Raw genomic sequence first — 19,238 nt, 5'->3', positions numbered from 1 at the left:
CTTGACAGAAATGCCATAAGTATTTTCAAACTTTTGAAGCATTTTCAAAACTCCAGAGTGGATTCGGAAGACAGAAGGAGATGGAAGTGATAAATGTCAAGGAACTGAGCCATAAATACAAACTTGTTTTTTTTTAAAAAAAAAATAGCTGGATGGGAAGTAGTGTGTTATCATGTAAATGAGCTGCATAGCCAGTATATGCGAGGCAGTGAAGAGGATTGCTCTCTTTCCTATGTTTTATTTGGAAGTTTTGATGATTTGTAGTTAATTGTACATGAACATCTCTGTTAGATTGTAGTAGCTTTGAAATACGTTTTTTTTTTTAATGTGTTAAATTTTATTTTATAGGTATATGATGGAAAAGACAGTTCATCACGTCTGTTGGGAACTTTTACAAAAATTGAATTGATAGAACTCATTCTCAACAGCACATCTAACCATTTATGGATAGAATTTAATAGTAATGGATCAGATACAGACCAAGGTTTTCACCTCACATATACAAGTAAGTAGCAATAATTTGAGAGGGGAAGGGGGAAAAATAGAGATACAAAAAAGCAACTGAGCTATGAACAATACTTAACACAAAATCCTAAGGATTATTGTTAATACCTACTGTGTTTATGAGACTGCTTCTTAATTCCTTTCAGTACTGGAAAAGAGAGAATCTTAAAGATAATATTTAAAAGCACTTTCCAATTTCAGTACATTATTTTGTGAACGTTAATGTAGTTAACGTTCACAGAATAATGAGTTGATGTAAATAAATGTAAACCCTTTTTTAAATATAGTAGATATCTGTAGATTTGTAATGTATGGGTGGGCTTTATACAACTGAATATTTCGGTAATGTTATACTGTTTAGCTAAAATAAATATTTGTACTTCGGCAATGCTGTTAGTGGGAGTCATTGGTCTCTAGCTTCAACAATCAAATGCAAGAAAGCATCAGTATCAAAACTGATGTTAGGGTTTCTTCTATCATCAGGTGAAAAGCTATGAGAAATTTTCTTCAAAGTGCCAAACTTGTTACTTTTATTTTTTAAAGAGGCATTTATCATTTTCATTTCCAAAACAATGTTTTATTCTCTCTTCCTCCAAACAGTTCAACATAGTGTAGATGAGGTAACTGGAAATTAATAAATGGATTAGCTTTCCTAGAAAGCTTTGAGTCTAAATGGAATGTCTCCTCCTTTTCCTCCTCAGCTTTTTATCCTAACAAATAATAAAGTATCATGTGGCACAATGAGAATGCAGACACATGCCTGCACTCACGTGTGCACACACATACACACACACACATACACTAGATCATCACCATAATTATTAACAACTGCAACTGTTATCCTAAACTGGCTGTTAGCCAGAAGTTGCTCTTTGAGTAAATGTGTTAAGATTATCCCTCAATTCTGCTGTTTTGAATCTAGGTCTCTCTAATTTTAAGGCAAGGCTAGATATATGCAATGTGTTCTTTAGTTTTTTTTTAAATAGCAGTTGCAGATAGTTCAGACATGTAATCAAGATTGCAGGATATTGGCATTAACTCTTTTCACTATGCTTTTCACTTTTTCTCACACACACAAAAAAAATTATCTCTTCCTCCAAAGCAGTTATTTGTTCTAATAAGTTTAGGGTCCCCCCGCCCGTTATGTGAGACATAATTTGGAGTATATACTTTTTTTGAGAAAATAGTGTGTTCCCAAAACAATTCTGTTTTTTGGTTTGTTTTTAGTTTCTCTCTTTTTCTTAAAGTTCTAAAACCCAGAAATCTTGGGTTTGTTAGTCATACAGATTGCTTAACAATGGAAACATGAAAAATATGGTGTCACCATATTTATGGGAGTTTGCCTCGTTCTACTTTAAATTGTTTATTTTTTCATCTTTAAAAAATGGAGAGAAAAAGATATACAAAATTATTGTGCATACTCCACTACATCCACTATCATTAACAAACACACACACACTTAAAAGGTTTCTGTGCAAAAGTTAAAAAAGAAACTTATTGGGACTAAAAAATGAAAATGCACTATTTCTTAACTATTATTTCCAGATTTGAAGTAAAGTCAATGTTACTTCTGCAGCTGCAGGGTTCTTGGTGTGTGTGTGTGTACAGTATCTTTTAATAATTTCCTGACTATTTTTCCCTAGTTAAAACTTTCTTTGCCATGATACCTGTAGTCACTGTGGAGAGTAAACGATATATCCTCAGGCATCCCTACAGTTGGGCCTAACTTTAAACTTCTCAAACCAATTGGAAAGCTTTGTCATGCAGCATTAGGTGCCAATATTCTCTGTTGTCTGGCCCATTACCTTTAAAAATGGCATTGAAAGTGAAATAAGAATAACCTAATATACCAGGTTGCAGTAAATAAGAAATGAGGCACAAGGAATTTGAGAAATAAGTTAATCTGAAACAATGATATATAAACATTTATACTTCAAATGGATAAACTATTTGGCCATACAGTAGAAAAACAGAAAATAAAACAATAGAATGTGATTTAATTATTCAATTGTTCAGTGCATTCCTCTTGTCATTTATTATTCAAGATCTTCAGGTCTGAAACTTTGCTCCTTATCTTTTTGTTTTATATTTTCCCTACAGACTACCTTTTAAATATTTGTCATCTATCATGATAGTTTAAATCTATTATTTCAACTTCTGCTTGAAATTAAATGCCTCACTATATTATTTTTTTATTACCTCCCCTCTATTGCAGGATTAGCAGGGTGGCTAGAGATGAACAGAGTGTTCTGAAATGTTGTGTTATACTTTACAACTGAAACAGGACAGTATATCTTATTTTTATGAAACACTATAATATATAGGCTTTGCTTCAATGTGGAAGGGAAGGATACTTGTCAGAGTATCTAGAAAATCCAACATATTCTAGAAAAATGCATTGGGGGTATGATACCTTTTGCCCTGGAGATCCACTTCACTCACGTTCTGTTAGATTTTCAGTGCTGCCAGAGGACCTTTGTATTCTGATATGGCTGGAGGGTGTTTGGTCTGCCTTTTCTTTTGGGTGTTTTTTTTTTTTTTGGTCCCTATAGTTTTGGGGATTGCTTTTTTGCATGGTCATATATCCTTGATCACACGTCTTTGTAAATATATACTGTACGTGTATATATAAGCCTGACTGACTTGGAAATAAAAGGATCTTGGGCCAAGACATTGTATACTATGCAAATAAAGTATAAACTTGAAGGGTACAGATTTTATCTTACCATTTTTTAATAGAATGGAAGAACTAATTAGACCACTGCCCATAACTGTGTACCAACAATTGTGCATTGATAGTGGGAGGTTTGTCAAATAAGAACAAAGAGGGTGATAGGGTCGTGTTAGAATAATATCTGGAGGCCTATTAGGTTTCATTATTAGGATCATATCATATAAGAGGCAGAATAGAAAATATTGCAGTGATAGGGAAAAAGGAAAGTTTAAGTTAGTATTTCATATAAGAGTACAAATAGCTTCAGTTACCATGGCTACTTCCATTCCTATAGGCTTTTGTTGTGAATTAATGATCACAGCCTCATAGATAAAAATACAGGATTGTAAAGCAGAAGATGGAGCCTCAGAAACTTCAGACCTCTGAAGAAAACATAAAAAATTTTAAAAAATAGAATTTCAGGATTAAAATCTTAATCAGTAATGTTTATTTGGTCAATGACCACCAAAATTTAAAAGTATATAATACTAAAGTCAAATGGGTGAGATAAAAGACCAACAAAACAAGGAATCTCCATAATAAAAATCTAACATAAGCTACTGTAATGATATGTTAATTGAGTGCAAATATGAGTCTAAAATATTACAATCTATCAAGTAAAAATACATGTCACCTAAGACAAGATAGCCAACACATACACTTGAAGTGATTAATAAAACAAAAGTGGTTATTCCTGTGACCAGTTATGTCTTATCTTCATTGTAGCAAAATAGAATTCAGCTACTAAACAAGTAATGAAGGGTTTTGAATCTTCTAGAATATAATTCATATAGTAATTGGGAATTTACATATTAGGGGCAGAATGTAAGAAGACCTAATATTTTTCTAGAATTTACAGTGTAATAATATGTGAGGAATGGATTAGATCTTGTCACCACATAGGCCGGTGTGCTCAGTTAATGGAATTTTGGAGTATCTGCCTTGCAGCAATGTGGATGTTAAGATATTATACCTGGCTTTGAAAAATGCTGTCCTCAGACTTGGGAAAGTTACATTTTGTAAGTATTTTGCTGGTTCCCAAGTGCCCTTGTTTATCCAATTTCTACCATGTTGGGGCAACCTATTAAATTCGGCCTGGAACTCCATATTCTTTATTTCTGGAGTGAGCAGTTGTTTGTCTTGGTCATACTCTAAAGAAATTAGGAATGGTGTAGAAATCCCATATAATGCCAACTTCTGTTCCACAGCCTGCTTCCAGGGAGAAGGAAAATTATCCATTAAAACTAAAGGGGTCAGGCTAGCTAGAAAGAATTGGATTTTCAGCCAGTAATTTATCCTTCTCTTCCAGGAGGATGATTATCTGGACTATGGGTATTCACATCTCAAGGCTTAACTGGGTGTTTGTTGTTCCATTGAATTCAGTGGGGATTGAATTTAAGAATTTGTTTGCATTGATTCAGGATTAGGATTAGATGAGGTGAGAACAGGAAATTTGTCAAGTGATGGACAGATTGAGCCAACATGCATCAGTCTATCTAGGGGCTAATTTAAACAAATTGGACAATATTCTTCCTGAGAGAATACATTTTGCATACATACATACTCATGCTATTTGTTTCTGAGGTAAGTCATATTATACCAAATTCAGAAAAAGGAGTTTAAAAAATAGTAAGTCAAAGAAGTTAAAGGCATGAGATAAGAAAATGAAGCATAGCTAAAACTAGTTTATACCAACACCATTCACAGTGCTTTCCCATACCTTTCTATACTTTCAAACCATCCTTGCTTCTACCATGTTGACCCACACCACATGCATTGCCTTTCTTCTTTCTTTTCACACTTCTGTTATTATCATCAGCTCCTTCCAGCTACAACTATAACGTTCACAGTCTTCCCCTTCCTCTTGGCTCAGTTATTCTTCCTTCTTACATCTGCTTTATGATTCATTATCTCTATACAACCAGACAATGTACTTTTTAAAAACTGCTTACTCACTTTTGTATTCAGTCCACATTCATTCAGCACCAATTTATTGTTGACCTTTTCTTCCTCTTTTACCACATGCCTTTTTAAGCACCCTCTTGCCACTGCATCCAACTTCCTTTTATGTTTCTCCTCACTACCGAAATCTCATTTCTATATAACAAATTGGGAAAAACACATTCTTGTATATAGCCATTTTCACTTCTTTTAACATAACTGGCCACACTGTAGTCATATTTTTACCAATATTTGCATATCTTAAAAATTGTCCATCCATTTCCCATCTTAGATAAACATATTAATCTACCTACTTCTCTAGGGTTCCCCCCCTCCTTATTTAGATATAACCTGTAATTGTTCAGTCAAATTTGTCTATCAAACACAACTACTTTCATCTTTGGTACATTTATTTTCAGATCCGTACTCCTTATTGCATCATACAGTACTTCTAATATTTGTTTTAAGTCATTTGGGTTTTCGGTCAACATTATGACATCATCTACATAACAAAACTACTCATTACCAATCAACACACCTCAAGCATTCCTTACATATTTACCCATAAATGTATCACACAACCAAGGGAACATCACACAAGCTTGCCTTACTCCCTACTCATTGTTGAATCATCCACCAAGTATTCAATTTTTCTCACAGATGCTTTGCTTTCAGTATATACTGTTCTTGTTGCATTCAGCAACCAACCTTCAACTCTGTGTAAAATGTTCTATAATTCAAATGTTTTTTACTTTATCATATACTTTTTCAAAAACAAACAATTATCATTATTTCTTACAATCATAGATTTCTCAGTGATTTGTTAAAGACCCAAAATTTAGTCTCACGAAATTTTGCTCATCATCAGCTTTTATCTTATCACCACCTTTCCAGGCACAGTTAAGAAACTAATACTCCTATAGTTTTCCATTCACTAGTTGCCTTTGCCTTTGTATAGGGGGAAAATAACAGCATTACTACAATGGTGAGGTGCAGTTGCAGTCTTCACATACATGTTAAGCAAATCAAACAGCCACTCCATAAACAAACTACATCCATACTTTTAACATTTTAACACCACCTACCTCTGCAACTGTACCATTTTTTTGACATTCTCAATGCATTTTTACTTATTTTCCATAATGTTTACACTTATAGAAGTGTATATGTCTTGTAGAATGAAACTTACAGAATAGGTTTTAAAGGTTCTGTTTTGTTAAGCATGGAAGTTCTTAGAAGAAAAGACCATGAGGGGTCTAATGTGCGGTTGATAAGCAAAACTTAGCATACCAGAGATTCTGAAATATTCAGACTTGTGAGTTATTTTTGCTTTTATTTCAGATAAAGAAGCATATATAAGTAGCAGTACATGTCAGAAAAATATTTTTCTCACATTACACATAGAATATTGCAGACACCATATTAATAAACTAAATTAATTCTTGTCTTGACAATAAAAATAGTATGGTATATGACTGAACTATTGTATGGAGGACTTTATCTTCCTTCCAGAACTCAAAATAAAAATATAATCTTTAAATATACTCCTATGAGCTCATAATGTTCTTCATTCCATAAATGTTGCTATTGATTCTAGTAATTTTGAAGTCTCTGCTTCTTATTTGAAAAGCTAATTCTGTTTCATTGAGATGCAGAATTTTTGGATCCAAAGTACAGTCAGTGTAACTTTATGCAGTGTTTGTCTATGCAAGTGTCATCAAAAGTGTTACTATCATATTCTTAAGATAGAATTTCAGTATGCATATATGCATTGTTAGTGATCTGCTTTTTTGGCAAAAAAAAAAAAAAAAAAGGATAGCATTTGAATCTTCTCCTGTCTGTTACATATTCCAGTTATATGCAAAGCTGTAATATATAAATATACTACAAATACAAATAATAACAAAATACAAAAACAAAGTTAATGGTGAAACTAGATTTTCCAGCCTCAGGATTCTAGAATACACAGGTTGGATTTTTGGAATTCTGATTAAATTAAAATGAATAGCTGAGCTGAAAAAAAGATGAAACAATAGAAGCATTGCAGAAGAAATACTGCTGGTTTCAATTTTATAAACTTTTCCCCTCTTTTCCCTCATTCCTCCTTCTTTGTAATGAACATTTTATATGTTTTAGTTCCTTCCATTTCAAGGACTTCAAGATTGGTTTCACTTCCCAGTCATGGCAAATAAGCATGTTTTCAATGTGAACTAACTTAACCTGCCACCTCCCTGTGCATGCAGCTTTGCTACCAGTAAGGTAAAAGGCAATGCCCAGAATTCAGATCTAGTCCTTATGCTGCAACGTACCTATACTGTACTTATTATAACAAAAAAGTTGTGGTCACTTTTTTAAACAAAGTGGCAATATCTTCACCCCTTCTCCCCATGTTACTCTTAATGTTGTTGGACAAAAAAGATATATTTTAACTTGCTGCTTTAATTCAAAAGTGTTTTTTTTAAAAAAAACACAGAATTTGTTATTGGATGTTTTGAATTCCTTTTTAGGTCACCCCCCCCCCCCGCCATAAGTTGGCTTTGTTAGAATGAAACAAGCTTGATAACACCTTTGTCATAATGAATACTTTAGAAAGTGATGAAAGATTAGGGATTTATTTGACTAAGAAAATTACTGAAATAATTTGTGGCTGCATTCTTAAGAGGTCAAGGATTAAAAAAACAAAAAAGGGTGGGGGCTCTGGTAATACAAGAAATAGTTAATGGGGAAGAGTCCATACCTGGACTTTTCAAAGGGCCTAAAAAAGGCAAGCAATAGTTGAGGGATGAGCTTCTCCTCCTCCTCCTTTCCATGTTCACCTTTTTCTCCTGTAAGAATTCTAAGAAACAAGGTGTTCCTAAAGCAGGTGCTGAAGATTTAAATGGCACAATTTGTTCTTACCACAAACATTCCTGCAAGATGCTATATTTCCTAACCAGAGAAGAAGATACTAATACTAATGACTAGGGCATAAGTGGAAAACAGCCAAGGCTACAAATCAGCATTCAATTTTTTGGAATGCTAGGATGAGATCTGAATATAAAGAGAACTGATAGCACATTCATAGCATTGTGAGTTATCTTTAAATTATGCATATTAACTTCAATTTCAGCAGCATCTGCACCAAACTGCAGATGATCCCTAAATTATGACACATATGCAGATCAAATGATGCTATTTGTACTTGTGACCCAACATCCGACAGAAATACATGCATTGCAGCATTTGTGTGATGATGTCAAGCATATGTTATCATTTGTCTCATGTTCCCCCCTCCCCCATCCTGCACAAGGATGCCCCCCCCACTTGCCACTCCTACATTTTCCTGGAAGTTCCAAAGTGGGAAGACAGAATGCAGAAGATTTAGCTAACCATGTTTGCAATAGTATTAGTTAAGATGCTCAACATTTGGGAAATTAAAATACATTCCTCTGCACATATACTTCTGAATAAGGTTACTGTCATACTATCTTGTTAAGAGTCATCTCTTTTCTGAAAAGTAAATGCATCATTTTTATTATTCTTTTTCTATGGCAGAGTGAAATTGCAAAGGCATGCAAGTCTATGAGTGCAGTTTTAGCCCTCTGAGCAATCGATTTACATTAAATCTTTTAAACATAGCTGTTTTAAGTGATCATATTTTTCTCTTAACAAATTTGACATGCTGTTAAATATAATACTTCTGGCCTGCAGTATATCACTGCCTATATATTGGAATATGTTCAGCATTTATCACAGTAAACTAGGTGTGATCATGCTAGTAATATTCCTATCTGACCTTCCTTTTAATTTATCAGTAGATTTCTATGGATTTGAATTATGTTCCTATCAAAGTATCTACATCAGTAATCAGATTCATCTTGTGTTCTGTGTGATTGACATCTGTTGCTGAGATTCACAGGCAACTTTGGATTATAGTAATTTAAATCACAGATCACATATTCAGAAATACTCATTTAGTTTCAAAAGTTCTATTCGGCTACAGTCCAAATAAGAACATAGAATGATCCTTGCATACTGCAGTGCTTTTAACTATTTTAAAAGAGCAACTCTGCTGTGTTGCACTGAAACTTCTGTGAATCTTTTTTTTTTCTTTTCTACCACCACTGGGTTTTAGAAACTTCTGATGTGGTGCAGAAAAGATAATATTGTTATTAAATGAAAATTTAGAACTATCTGAATATATGCAAACTCATGGATGAGTAAATTTACCCATAAATGGAAACGCAGCAAAATCAGTTATTAAATATTTCACCTTGCAACAAATCCTAATAGATGAAATGTATAATATAAGGAAAATGTAATTAATTACACTGTTGAAAAATTATTGAGCTATGGATGACGCTTCATCGTTACAGTAGAATCTGTGAGGTAATATATTAAAATTTAAAAATGGTGCTTCATAGGCTTTTTGGTTTGGCAAAAGCCTTCATTGGACAAAGTCAGTAAACATAACAAAAACATGCATATCAGGCTTCAAAAATAAGAAAGAAATGCTTCTAACATTTCACAAGAAAGTGCTTCCTATTCATTAAAACAGCTTATCTTTTCTTAAAGCTTCTGCACAAACCTGAAAAAGTATACCACTGTTTTAAGAGGGTTTTTTTTTTTTAATAGATATGGTTACTTTAATAGATCATTGTGGTTCTAGCAAATTAATTGCTCTTTTTGCCATGGTCCCTGGTCTATCCCTTTTCTCATTTCCTCATAACAGAAAAAAGATAGCAGAGGGAAAACCAGTACCAGTTTCTTATGGCAGATTTCTCCCTCTAAAATAAGATCTGTCTCCAGGTTTGGCATGTGGTACCTGAATAATTCTATCAGCTTTGAGCCCTCCCAGAGGGACCATAAAATTGCAGAATTGCATCTAGAAGTTGCATGAGAAAAAGGCAGCTCAAATAGCTAATTTTTCTTTTTCGATTCTCCCACCTACAGCCCATTGTACTCCATGAAAGCTCATTTGGAATTTTGAGGGCATTTGGTGCTAGGCCATATGGCTTCAGGTAGAAGAGGGGAATAATCTGAAATCACAGAAAACAATTTTGTGCCAGTGTGGAACTACTGCTGATATAATTCCCCCCCCCCCCCCGCAACCAAACCTTGAGTTTGGGTAATTATCTGCTTTCATTGCAGCACTATACAAAACAGCATCTCAACAGTTCTTTGAGACAAACTCCCTTTCACATCCCTTTCACATTATCCAAAGATGTTGCTTTTTCATAATACATGCACACCTACACACACACACAGACACACACATACATACATACACACATGCATCTGAAGGGAGACTTCTCTTGTTGCAATTCTTTCTACCACAGGTTTATTTCAGAGAGCATTTATCATGCTAAACACCTTGATAGGAGGTGAGATCGTTGCCCCTTGCTGTCACCCATGGATTAAAAGAAAATACCATTGAACAAAAATAACATTGGAAGGGCCTCACAACCATAGAATAACGAAATCAAAATAGGGGATTACATTTATATGAAAGGAAAAGGTTTCTTTGATAGGATTGGATGACTCATCACCAGTCTTGTCTCCTCACATGCTGAGAGGATAACAAAACTTCAATTTTTCTTCCTTTTTACCAGATACTGGTCCTATCACCAGTACTCTCATATATGTGTATGTGTACACACACACACACACAATATATATATAGACAGATTTGATATGCATGTGCCAGCTTTAAAAGTAGCATTCATACATGTATGATGAAAAATGATAGAAGGTAGTAATGTTTATATATGTTTTATTTATTTTTTGTTGTACATCTCTCTATCACTCTGTAGTCTGCCTGGCTATCCATGATTCCTTATCTAAAAAAACCTCATTAGATGAGTTCCCTCATTATGTCTTTTCTTAGAATTTAATTCAATTGTGGGAAGCCAGGAAAACTACAGATCACTGGACTATAGAATGTTACACCTAATTCTTCATTTTGTTTCATCTAATTAGGGTAGGTATCAGAATCTTATAACCAAGCATGAGTTTTGACGTTTTTTTCACTGAAACATTGATAATAGTTTGAAAGCAAATTTTAAGCATCAAGTTGAAGAGAAACACAAACTCTAAGTCAATATTTTCATTTTAAGATTTTTTGTTACTTAGTTTTGCCATTGTTAGAAATAGAGCAAGCATAAAATAAAGAGCTTGCATCATAATGGAAGTTAGAATTTAGTTCCATTCCTGACTAATGTAAGGTTTGCCCCGTTCGACAGAGAAACTCTCGTGACACGTGTGGTTCACAAAGAAGGTTTACTCATGCGTAACGTAGTAGTCACAAGCAAAGCCAGGACTGGCTTGGTACAATTGCATCACTTGTTATATTCCCCCCTTCCCGCGCTTTTTTCCCGCCCCGCGATCACGTTGCAGCTGCGGATTATGGGCCCCCAATAATCCCCCTTGATTGTTCATGATGGCAGGATCGGTCAGGGTCTATTGTCCTTGATTGCCAGTCCCCCTCCGGCTGGGTTGGTTCCTCCCCGTTACGTGCAAGCCCGCGGGTTCTGTGCTGCGTTGCGATCTTGTTTCGCTGCCTGCGGCCCCGTTCATTGCTGGCTCGCGCCGTTATCAGTTTATAGTTAAAAGCTTCCGCTGCGGTTTTCCGGTTTGGCTGGGCGCAGGTGGCCCGTTAATTAGCGGCGCTTTCAGTTCCTCTTTTCCCCGCTAGCTACCGTCGGTGGATTCCGCGTGGTCTGGCTGCGAGCTTCCCTGAAGCCCCGTGCTGACCGAACCTGACAACTAAAACATGTTGCTATTTGTCACATGCCTCTTTTTTAAAGTAGCTTCATAATTACCTAAATGGATTGGAGAACTTGCTTAGTTATTTGTACCAGACTCAAGTAAGCAAATGTATAAACTCAATATGGTATGTAAACAGAATTTCTATTTTGTTCCCCCCAGGCTTTGATTTAGTGAAATGTGAAGATCCTGGAACACCAAATTATGGCTACAGGATCCGTGATGAAGGGCATTACACAGACACAGCAGTTTTATACAGTTGTAATCCTGGCTACACGATGCATGGTAGCAATATTATTACCTGTTTAAGTGGAGATCGAAGAGTTTGGGACAAACCCTTGCCTACTTGCATAGGTAATACCAAAAATTCACAATATAAATTCAACTTTTGTTTATTGATCATTATTACAGTTTTCATAATGTTTGAAATAACATGTAACTTATCTCAATTTCTTTCAGTTTGTTTCAGTATTCTTACTGAAATTAGAGATGTGTGAACTTTCATAAAATTTCTGCTGGTTTTATTGAAATTCCTTTGTCATTTCTTGAAATTCTCTCATATTTTGCCTTAATAACTTGAATTTCATTTTAGGGAAATGTATCTTAAATGTTATGATATTTAGCTTGAATTTTGTTTTAGGAAAATTCAGTACAATCTAAAGATGTATATATTCAACTGACAAGAAATTTCACACATCAAAACTTCTTATGTTTTGTGTAAGCAAGAATCCCCAGATACTGGCAAGAAATTTCTGCTTCTATCCAACACACCACCTTCAATCACACAAAGCATCTATTTTCTTGATAGGTATATATGGCTTCAATAATACTTACAGGATGGGAAATGATCAGAAAAGTAACAAAACCCATCTTTTTTAAATCATGGCTTTCTTTTGACATAGGTTTTTATAAGCCCTTAAGTTTGGTTTAGCACTTTACCAACAATTCCTCTCAAAGGTAATGGTCTCATTTACAAGGTGGGGAGAGATAGTCAATGTAGAAAATTCTCTGTAATCCTGAACTCCACAAAATCCAAATTTGTCCTGTCCCAAATTCATTAATTGGAATTATTTTAGTATTTCCTCTTTTAATTATTTGAAACCCAAAGTAGCCTGGGACAAAGACAGTGCTTTGTAACACAAGTAATCCAAACAAATTGTTTGATATTGGCTTAGCATATTGCATGAACCCAGCTACTGATATTTAGAAACTGTGGTATATGACTTAAGTGAAATCAAATTTATTTAATAAACCATAGTTAAAGCATTGCTTAGTACAATATGGGACTATCAATCTGTGTGCAACTGGTCGAAAATTATGTGAGCAAATAAAGACTGATTCGAGCCTCTGTTCCTTTACTAACTTTTAAGGGAGTTTTCAAACTTGTTGATGTTTGATCTGGCCTCTATGTATTGGAACTGAGATTGGGAAAGGTATGCAGAAATGGAGGCATCAAAAACTAAGCACATGAATACAGGAAGGAATAGCTCAAGTTACATGACCTAAGGATTTCAACATCTCTATAAACACACAGAGTTTGAGAAAGAAATAGAAAGAACAGGAGGATAAATATAATTTAATAGGCATGACAGAATCCTGGCTGGAAAAACCTACAAGTGGAATGCAAGAACTGAAAGCTATTAGTTATTCAAAAGGAATAGGTCAGATAAAGGGGAAGAGTTGCATTATTTGTGAAATAACTGAACATCAGTATTGAAAACCAGAAACTTGAGCATAAGGGTATAAAAAGCATTTGGATAAGAATACAAAAAAAGGAAAACAACAGTGATATTATCCTTGGTGTCTGTTATAGACCATCAAGCCCCTCTGGATCAGAATTTTAAGGGAGAAGAGTCAATAGTAAAAATGGGAGATTTTACCAGAACATCACTCAGGAAACCAACTTGGCCAATACTACAAGGTCCTCAAAATTCCTCAGTGGTTTTGCTGTTTCATTTTCCAGAAATTTGAGGAAAAAACAAGGAAATCAGAACTCCTGTAACTGATTCTAAGCAAAAAAGAAAAGCTGATTGAAGAGACAAAAGCAATGGAAACTTTGGGAAGAATTAAGAGTGTCATATTGGGATTCAAGATACTACAGAAAGAGAAATTGGAGCATAATCTACATGCACACCAGATTTTAGGAGAGCCATTTTCAATAAGCCTAGAGAAGCGCTAGGCCAGATCTTATGGCCAGAAATCCATGAAGTCAAAGGGAGCACAGGAGAGTTAGGAACTTCTCAAAGATGAGATACTGGAAGCACAATCACACACCTTTCCATTAAAAAATAGGGGGCAGCTTAGAAAATCAATGTGAATGCAAAAGGAGTTTTTGACTGAGCTAAGAGTTAAAAGGGACATGTATAGAAAACAGAAGTTGGATATAATCATCAAAGAGTTGTACCAGTAAGTACCTAATATCTGCAGGAAAAAAAGTAAAAAAGCTGAAGCAGAGAAGGAACTTAGCTTCACAAGGGAAGCTAAAAGCAACAAAAAAGAAAAACCTATTAGAAACAGTGGAAAGCAGTGGAAATGTTTAGCCTGGAGAAGACTGTGGGAGATATGATAGCTGTCTTCAAGTATCAGAAGACAGTGGTGCAGAATATTGAGTAGAATTGTTTAGAGTTGCTCCAGAAGACTAGAAAAAAAAAGCAATGGGTTTAAATTACAGATAAGTGGATTTTGGCTGAATATCAGGAAATGTTTCCTAATGGAACAGACTGCCATGTGAGGCAGTAGACTCCTCCTTTGTTTGAAGAGAGGCTGAATTGTGTAGTAATGGATTTCTGAACTGGCAGGGGTTTGGATTTCATGATCTGGAAGGTCCCTTCCAATCTTTTTATTCTATGATTCTGCAAATGGTGCAGGTTATGTTGAATATGTATTCTTCTAACATTATCCCAGGGAGAAGATTATTTGATTACTTACATGATAGGTTAATTCCAATGTCCAATATTTTTATTTTACATTATTTATTAGCACAGCAAGAAAATAGTGTTTTTGAGAACTGTAGGCATTCTTCTGGATTGTCCAGATTCTCTTCACTCATTATGAAGTTTCTTCTTTTGCAAGGAAATATATAATTTGCAATTTTATTCTTTAACAGTACCATTTTATGTACATCTATATTAGCAAAATAACTACAAGTAGTGTTCTCGTAACAGTAAGAACAAGTAGTACAAGAACAAAAATAGTGAAATTAAGTTATAAAAAACTATAAATATGTTCACGCAAAATGCTCATATACTGGATTTGAGACATAAACTCAGATGAAAATAGTTTCACAAGCACTGTAGTAGCAGAATCTCATACATAGTTTTGGTACACCCAATACCAAAACTATTTTTTGACCATTGTTTGTAGACTGAGTATATAGTTGTATTACTTACACAGAAGACCACTGTTTCCTATTCCAGACTAATTTCATATCCATTAAGCAATCAACTATAATTTTTTAGTTAATTTGAAGTCCATCAGATTTTTCAAAAATAAAGCAGGTTATCTTTTCTGGGAAATATGAATGGAGTTTTAATCTTTGCTGCTATATTGCAGGAATTTATAATTTAATGTCTGTAGTCACCAGTGTGCCAGCAATCAGCCCCGTTGGTGCCTTCCAGGTTCTCTGCTCCATTGGACTTCACTTCTTTTTAAGTTAATGCTTATAATTTAAAAACTAAAGAAATGAAAAGCTGGCATAGTGCAAAGCAAAAAGCAAAGCTCTAGCTTCATTTTTATTTAAAAGGTGGCTTTGATATCATATGTATTCTCAAAAAATGAAAATGATAGTGGCTGCAGAATAATGCTGTTTGAAAATGTGCATACCTGTCCAGGAAAAAAAAAAAAAGACAAAACCAAGCTGTGCTATTAAGGAATATCCCCCAGCTCTAGATGTTACAGTGGGAGCAACTTCACTAATTTGTGATTTTATGATTTACCCCTTCATATATCCCCACACATACATACATACATACATACATATATGTGTATAGTATATACATATCATTATAGCTATAAAGCCTCTATAGCTGGGAAGCAGTTGGCCTGGCATTGAGAGGAGCTGAGAAACCTAACAGGCAGAGAATTGGAGAAAGAATGCAGTTTACCAGAAGTATAGTCAGTATCTGTAGCCAGATCACATTAGAAAGGTAATTTTTAAACCCCCTCTTAAACTGATAAGGAAAAGGCCAGTATCAGCAATAACAGCAATTTATTTTACAATATGGGCCTTGTCCAGAATCTATTTGATGTTTAATAGATAAATTCTGGACCTTCATAATGTTGTTGAAGATTATTTGATGTTTAATAGATTCATGGCAGGATCTAGAGAAGGTGTCCCATTTCAGATATAAGAGTGAAGGTATATAAGTAATTTGAGCCTAAGCCATATAGAACTTTATATATCAAATTGAGTACCTTGAATTGGGTTTAGAAAGCAATTGGCTACCATTGTAGATATAATAATATGGTGATCATAAGGTTCTACTTGCCAACCATACTGCAGCATTTTGGGCCAATTACAATTTTTTGATCATGAGGTTACCAAAGCATGTATCACTAAACCGGATCTCTTTCCTCCACATAGGGATCTAACTGGTTAATTAGTCAAATCTGATGAAAGGCTTCCCTTGCCACTGTTGTTATGTGGTTTTCAATATCAGTTCTGGATCAAGGAGGTCCCCATACTTTCTTTTGTAGTTAGTTGTTAAATGTTAATTGCTTTTTAAGCTCTAACTACATCTTTAAAGCAGCATTCTAATACACCAGCTTCTGAAATGTAATTATTTCTAAATAAACATGGCTATCAAACAGGGAGAGTAAAGAGACGTCTGCAAGTGAAGTTTAGTGAGAAAGTTTAAGTTGATTAGGTGCTGTCAAGTCAGACTCATCCTGGTAACCACAGCTCACTATCTTGACTTGTCTCCGTTAACAACTTGTAGTTCTTCCAAGGACAGTCCTGTAATTTGTTTGATCCCATCCATCTAACTTATCAGTTGCCTTCCCCTACTTCTACTTCCCTCAATCTTGCCAGGCATAGTCATTTTTTCTAGTTCATTATTCATTCTCATCACAGGTCTAAAGTGTGTGAGTTTCTGCTGGCTGATTATTGCCTCAAGAGAGCAGTGAATCTTTATTTAATCCAGGATTGATTTACTGGTTCTTCTTACAGTCTGTGCTACTCTTAATAACTAACTCCAAATCCATATTTGAAGGCACTTATCTTCTCTCATTCTTTTTCAGTGTCTACCTTTCCCACCCATACATTACCATGAAAAATACAATTGCCTTAACTATTCCAATCTTCGTCGTCATGAAAATAATCTGTTAATAATGTTGTTGAAGATTATTATTGTTTTCTTCTCTAGGATTAATCTGTCCATTTTTACTGTTCAACTCAAAATAATATGATCTTCACTTGTTTGCCATAAGCTATAAATTTCCTAAGCATGATGGTTAGTATTACCCTTGCCTTCTTGATTTTTTAATAGCCAGATTTTTTTAAAGAAATCATTTTACTTTCATAATGAGTTGTTCTTTCTTATTTTTGGCTTACAAAGTGGTGTTGACTGCAACTCAAGTTGTTTGTGGCTTGGCCTGCTATTTTAATTTCAGCTATCATCTCTTTGAATCTTACATTTATTCTAATATATATTGTTATATAAATTATTAATTATTAAATATATTGGCATGTCTATTAATATATTCCATATTCTGGCATGATCTAAATGCCTTGCTTTGGTAAATAAAACAAAGGTAAACCTCATGCTATGCTATGCTATGCTATGCTATTCTTTTTATGTTAACTATCTGATTTCATGACACTCTACCTTTTCTGAACCTGCCTGTTCATTTGATCCATGTATGGCTCTATTCTTTGTAAGAGCTTAAGCAAAGTGCTGCTTTTTCTGAGGAATTAGTGAGATGGTGCAGTAATTTCCACATTCTCTTGCATCTCTCTTCTTCAGTATAATGTACCAATCTTTTTTTAATACTTACATAATCTTGCTTCATATTTGTTGACATAGAGTTGTTATCACTTTGACTGCCACTTCTTGTGTAGCTTTAAACAGTTTCATGGGTATTTCATCTGTAGCTAGTGCTTTCCAACTTGACAGCTGTTGTACCTGTTGTACCTCAGTCCCTAGTGGAATGAGTTCCTGAATATATTTCCTTTCCACAAAGGTATCTGTTATTTTATAGTTGATTGATTGATTGACTATGTGCTGTTAAGATGGTGTCAACTCTTAGTGATCACAGAAAAGATTTTCTCCAGGATAACCATCCTATGATACCTTTTGTAAAAGTTTTCACTGTAGTCTTTCCATCTTCTTTTAACCTAATTTATCTTTCTTATATTTTTTCTGTGGTTATGTTGAATATCCCAACCTTTCTTTATCTTTAAAACAACTCTTACTTTCCTTATTATTTTCCTCTATAGTATTTTGTGATATTCTTGATTGAGATACCTTTTGTAATCCTTTCCTGCTTTACTGTGGAAGTCTGTATTCAATTATTGTGTGCTTTTCTTGTTGTCCAAGGCTTTTATCTAATGTTTTGCTTTGACTATCATAATAGTTTGTTTTGAAAGCCACTTTGATCTTTCATGTTTGAAATTGTAAGAATACTCCTCCCCCCTTGCTTTTCTTGTCTCTTCCCATAGTGCCTAAGAGTCTCTTTTGCTTAAGTTAAATATAATGCATCTGTTCTTTACGTTGATCTTATATTTTGATCATATGTCTTCGTCCAATCTTGCTAGTATACCTACTATATTTTATTTTCTAAGTTTAACCTGTTTGACAGCTATAATTAATGATTTATTGTACGATCTGCACCTAAAGTATCCTGTCTGATTGGACTTCTCCATCTTCTGTCACATCACTGCATCCATATCTATTTGTGAAAGTTTGCTGTACTTTCCCAATAAGTAAAGGAATGCCTTCTAACCTCAGTGGATCTCATTACAGGTAGTCCTAAGTTAATGACTACTCGTTCAGTGACTGTATGAATGAATGGTACTTATGACCGGTCCTCAAAGTTCCGGCCATCCCAGCAACCCCGCAGTCACATAATCGCGATTTGGGCATTTGGCAACTAGCTCACACCATTTGTGACCTTCCCTGCTGGCTTCCCACAAGCATAATACCATGGACATGCTCATTAGTTTTATTGGCAACAATATAGAATTGTTTTGCTATTGCCTTATTCTGGAAAGTTTTGGTTCTTTGTGGTTGTTGTTTCTCATCTAGTCTATAGTTCTGGTATTCCTTCCAGGTCTCCTGTCTAAATACTAACCAGGTCTAATCCTAAGGTCCCTAAAACCACAACTTTTCTTTTTAAG

The 19,238-nt window shown here is 34.7% G+C and overlaps 1 protein-coding gene across 1 annotated transcript in view; it reads left to right on the top strand.

The window, feature by feature from the left end:
* The window catches only part of CSMD1 (CUB and Sushi multiple domains 1), a 1,157,732-nt gene that overhangs the window by 932,278 nt on the left and 206,216 nt on the right, over nucleotides 1–19,238 (top strand). Inside the window, exons 23-24 of the mRNA XM_088136832.1 lie at nucleotides 349–505; nucleotides 12,065–12,256. Coding sequence (XP_087992958.1) covers nucleotides 349–505; nucleotides 12,065–12,256 — 349 coding nt within the window. The remainder of the gene's footprint in view (nucleotides 1–348; nucleotides 506–12,064; nucleotides 12,257–19,238) is intronic.

Source organism: Python bivittatus, unplaced genomic scaffold (assembly GCF_059951505.1).
Source record: "Python bivittatus isolate LINGU-HERP-01145 unplaced genomic scaffold, Pbiv_v1 ctg000020_np1212, whole genome shotgun sequence".
NCBI lineage: Eukaryota > Metazoa > Chordata > Lepidosauria > Squamata > Pythonidae > Python > Python bivittatus.
This window is presented reverse-complemented; position numbering and strand designations above follow the sequence as displayed.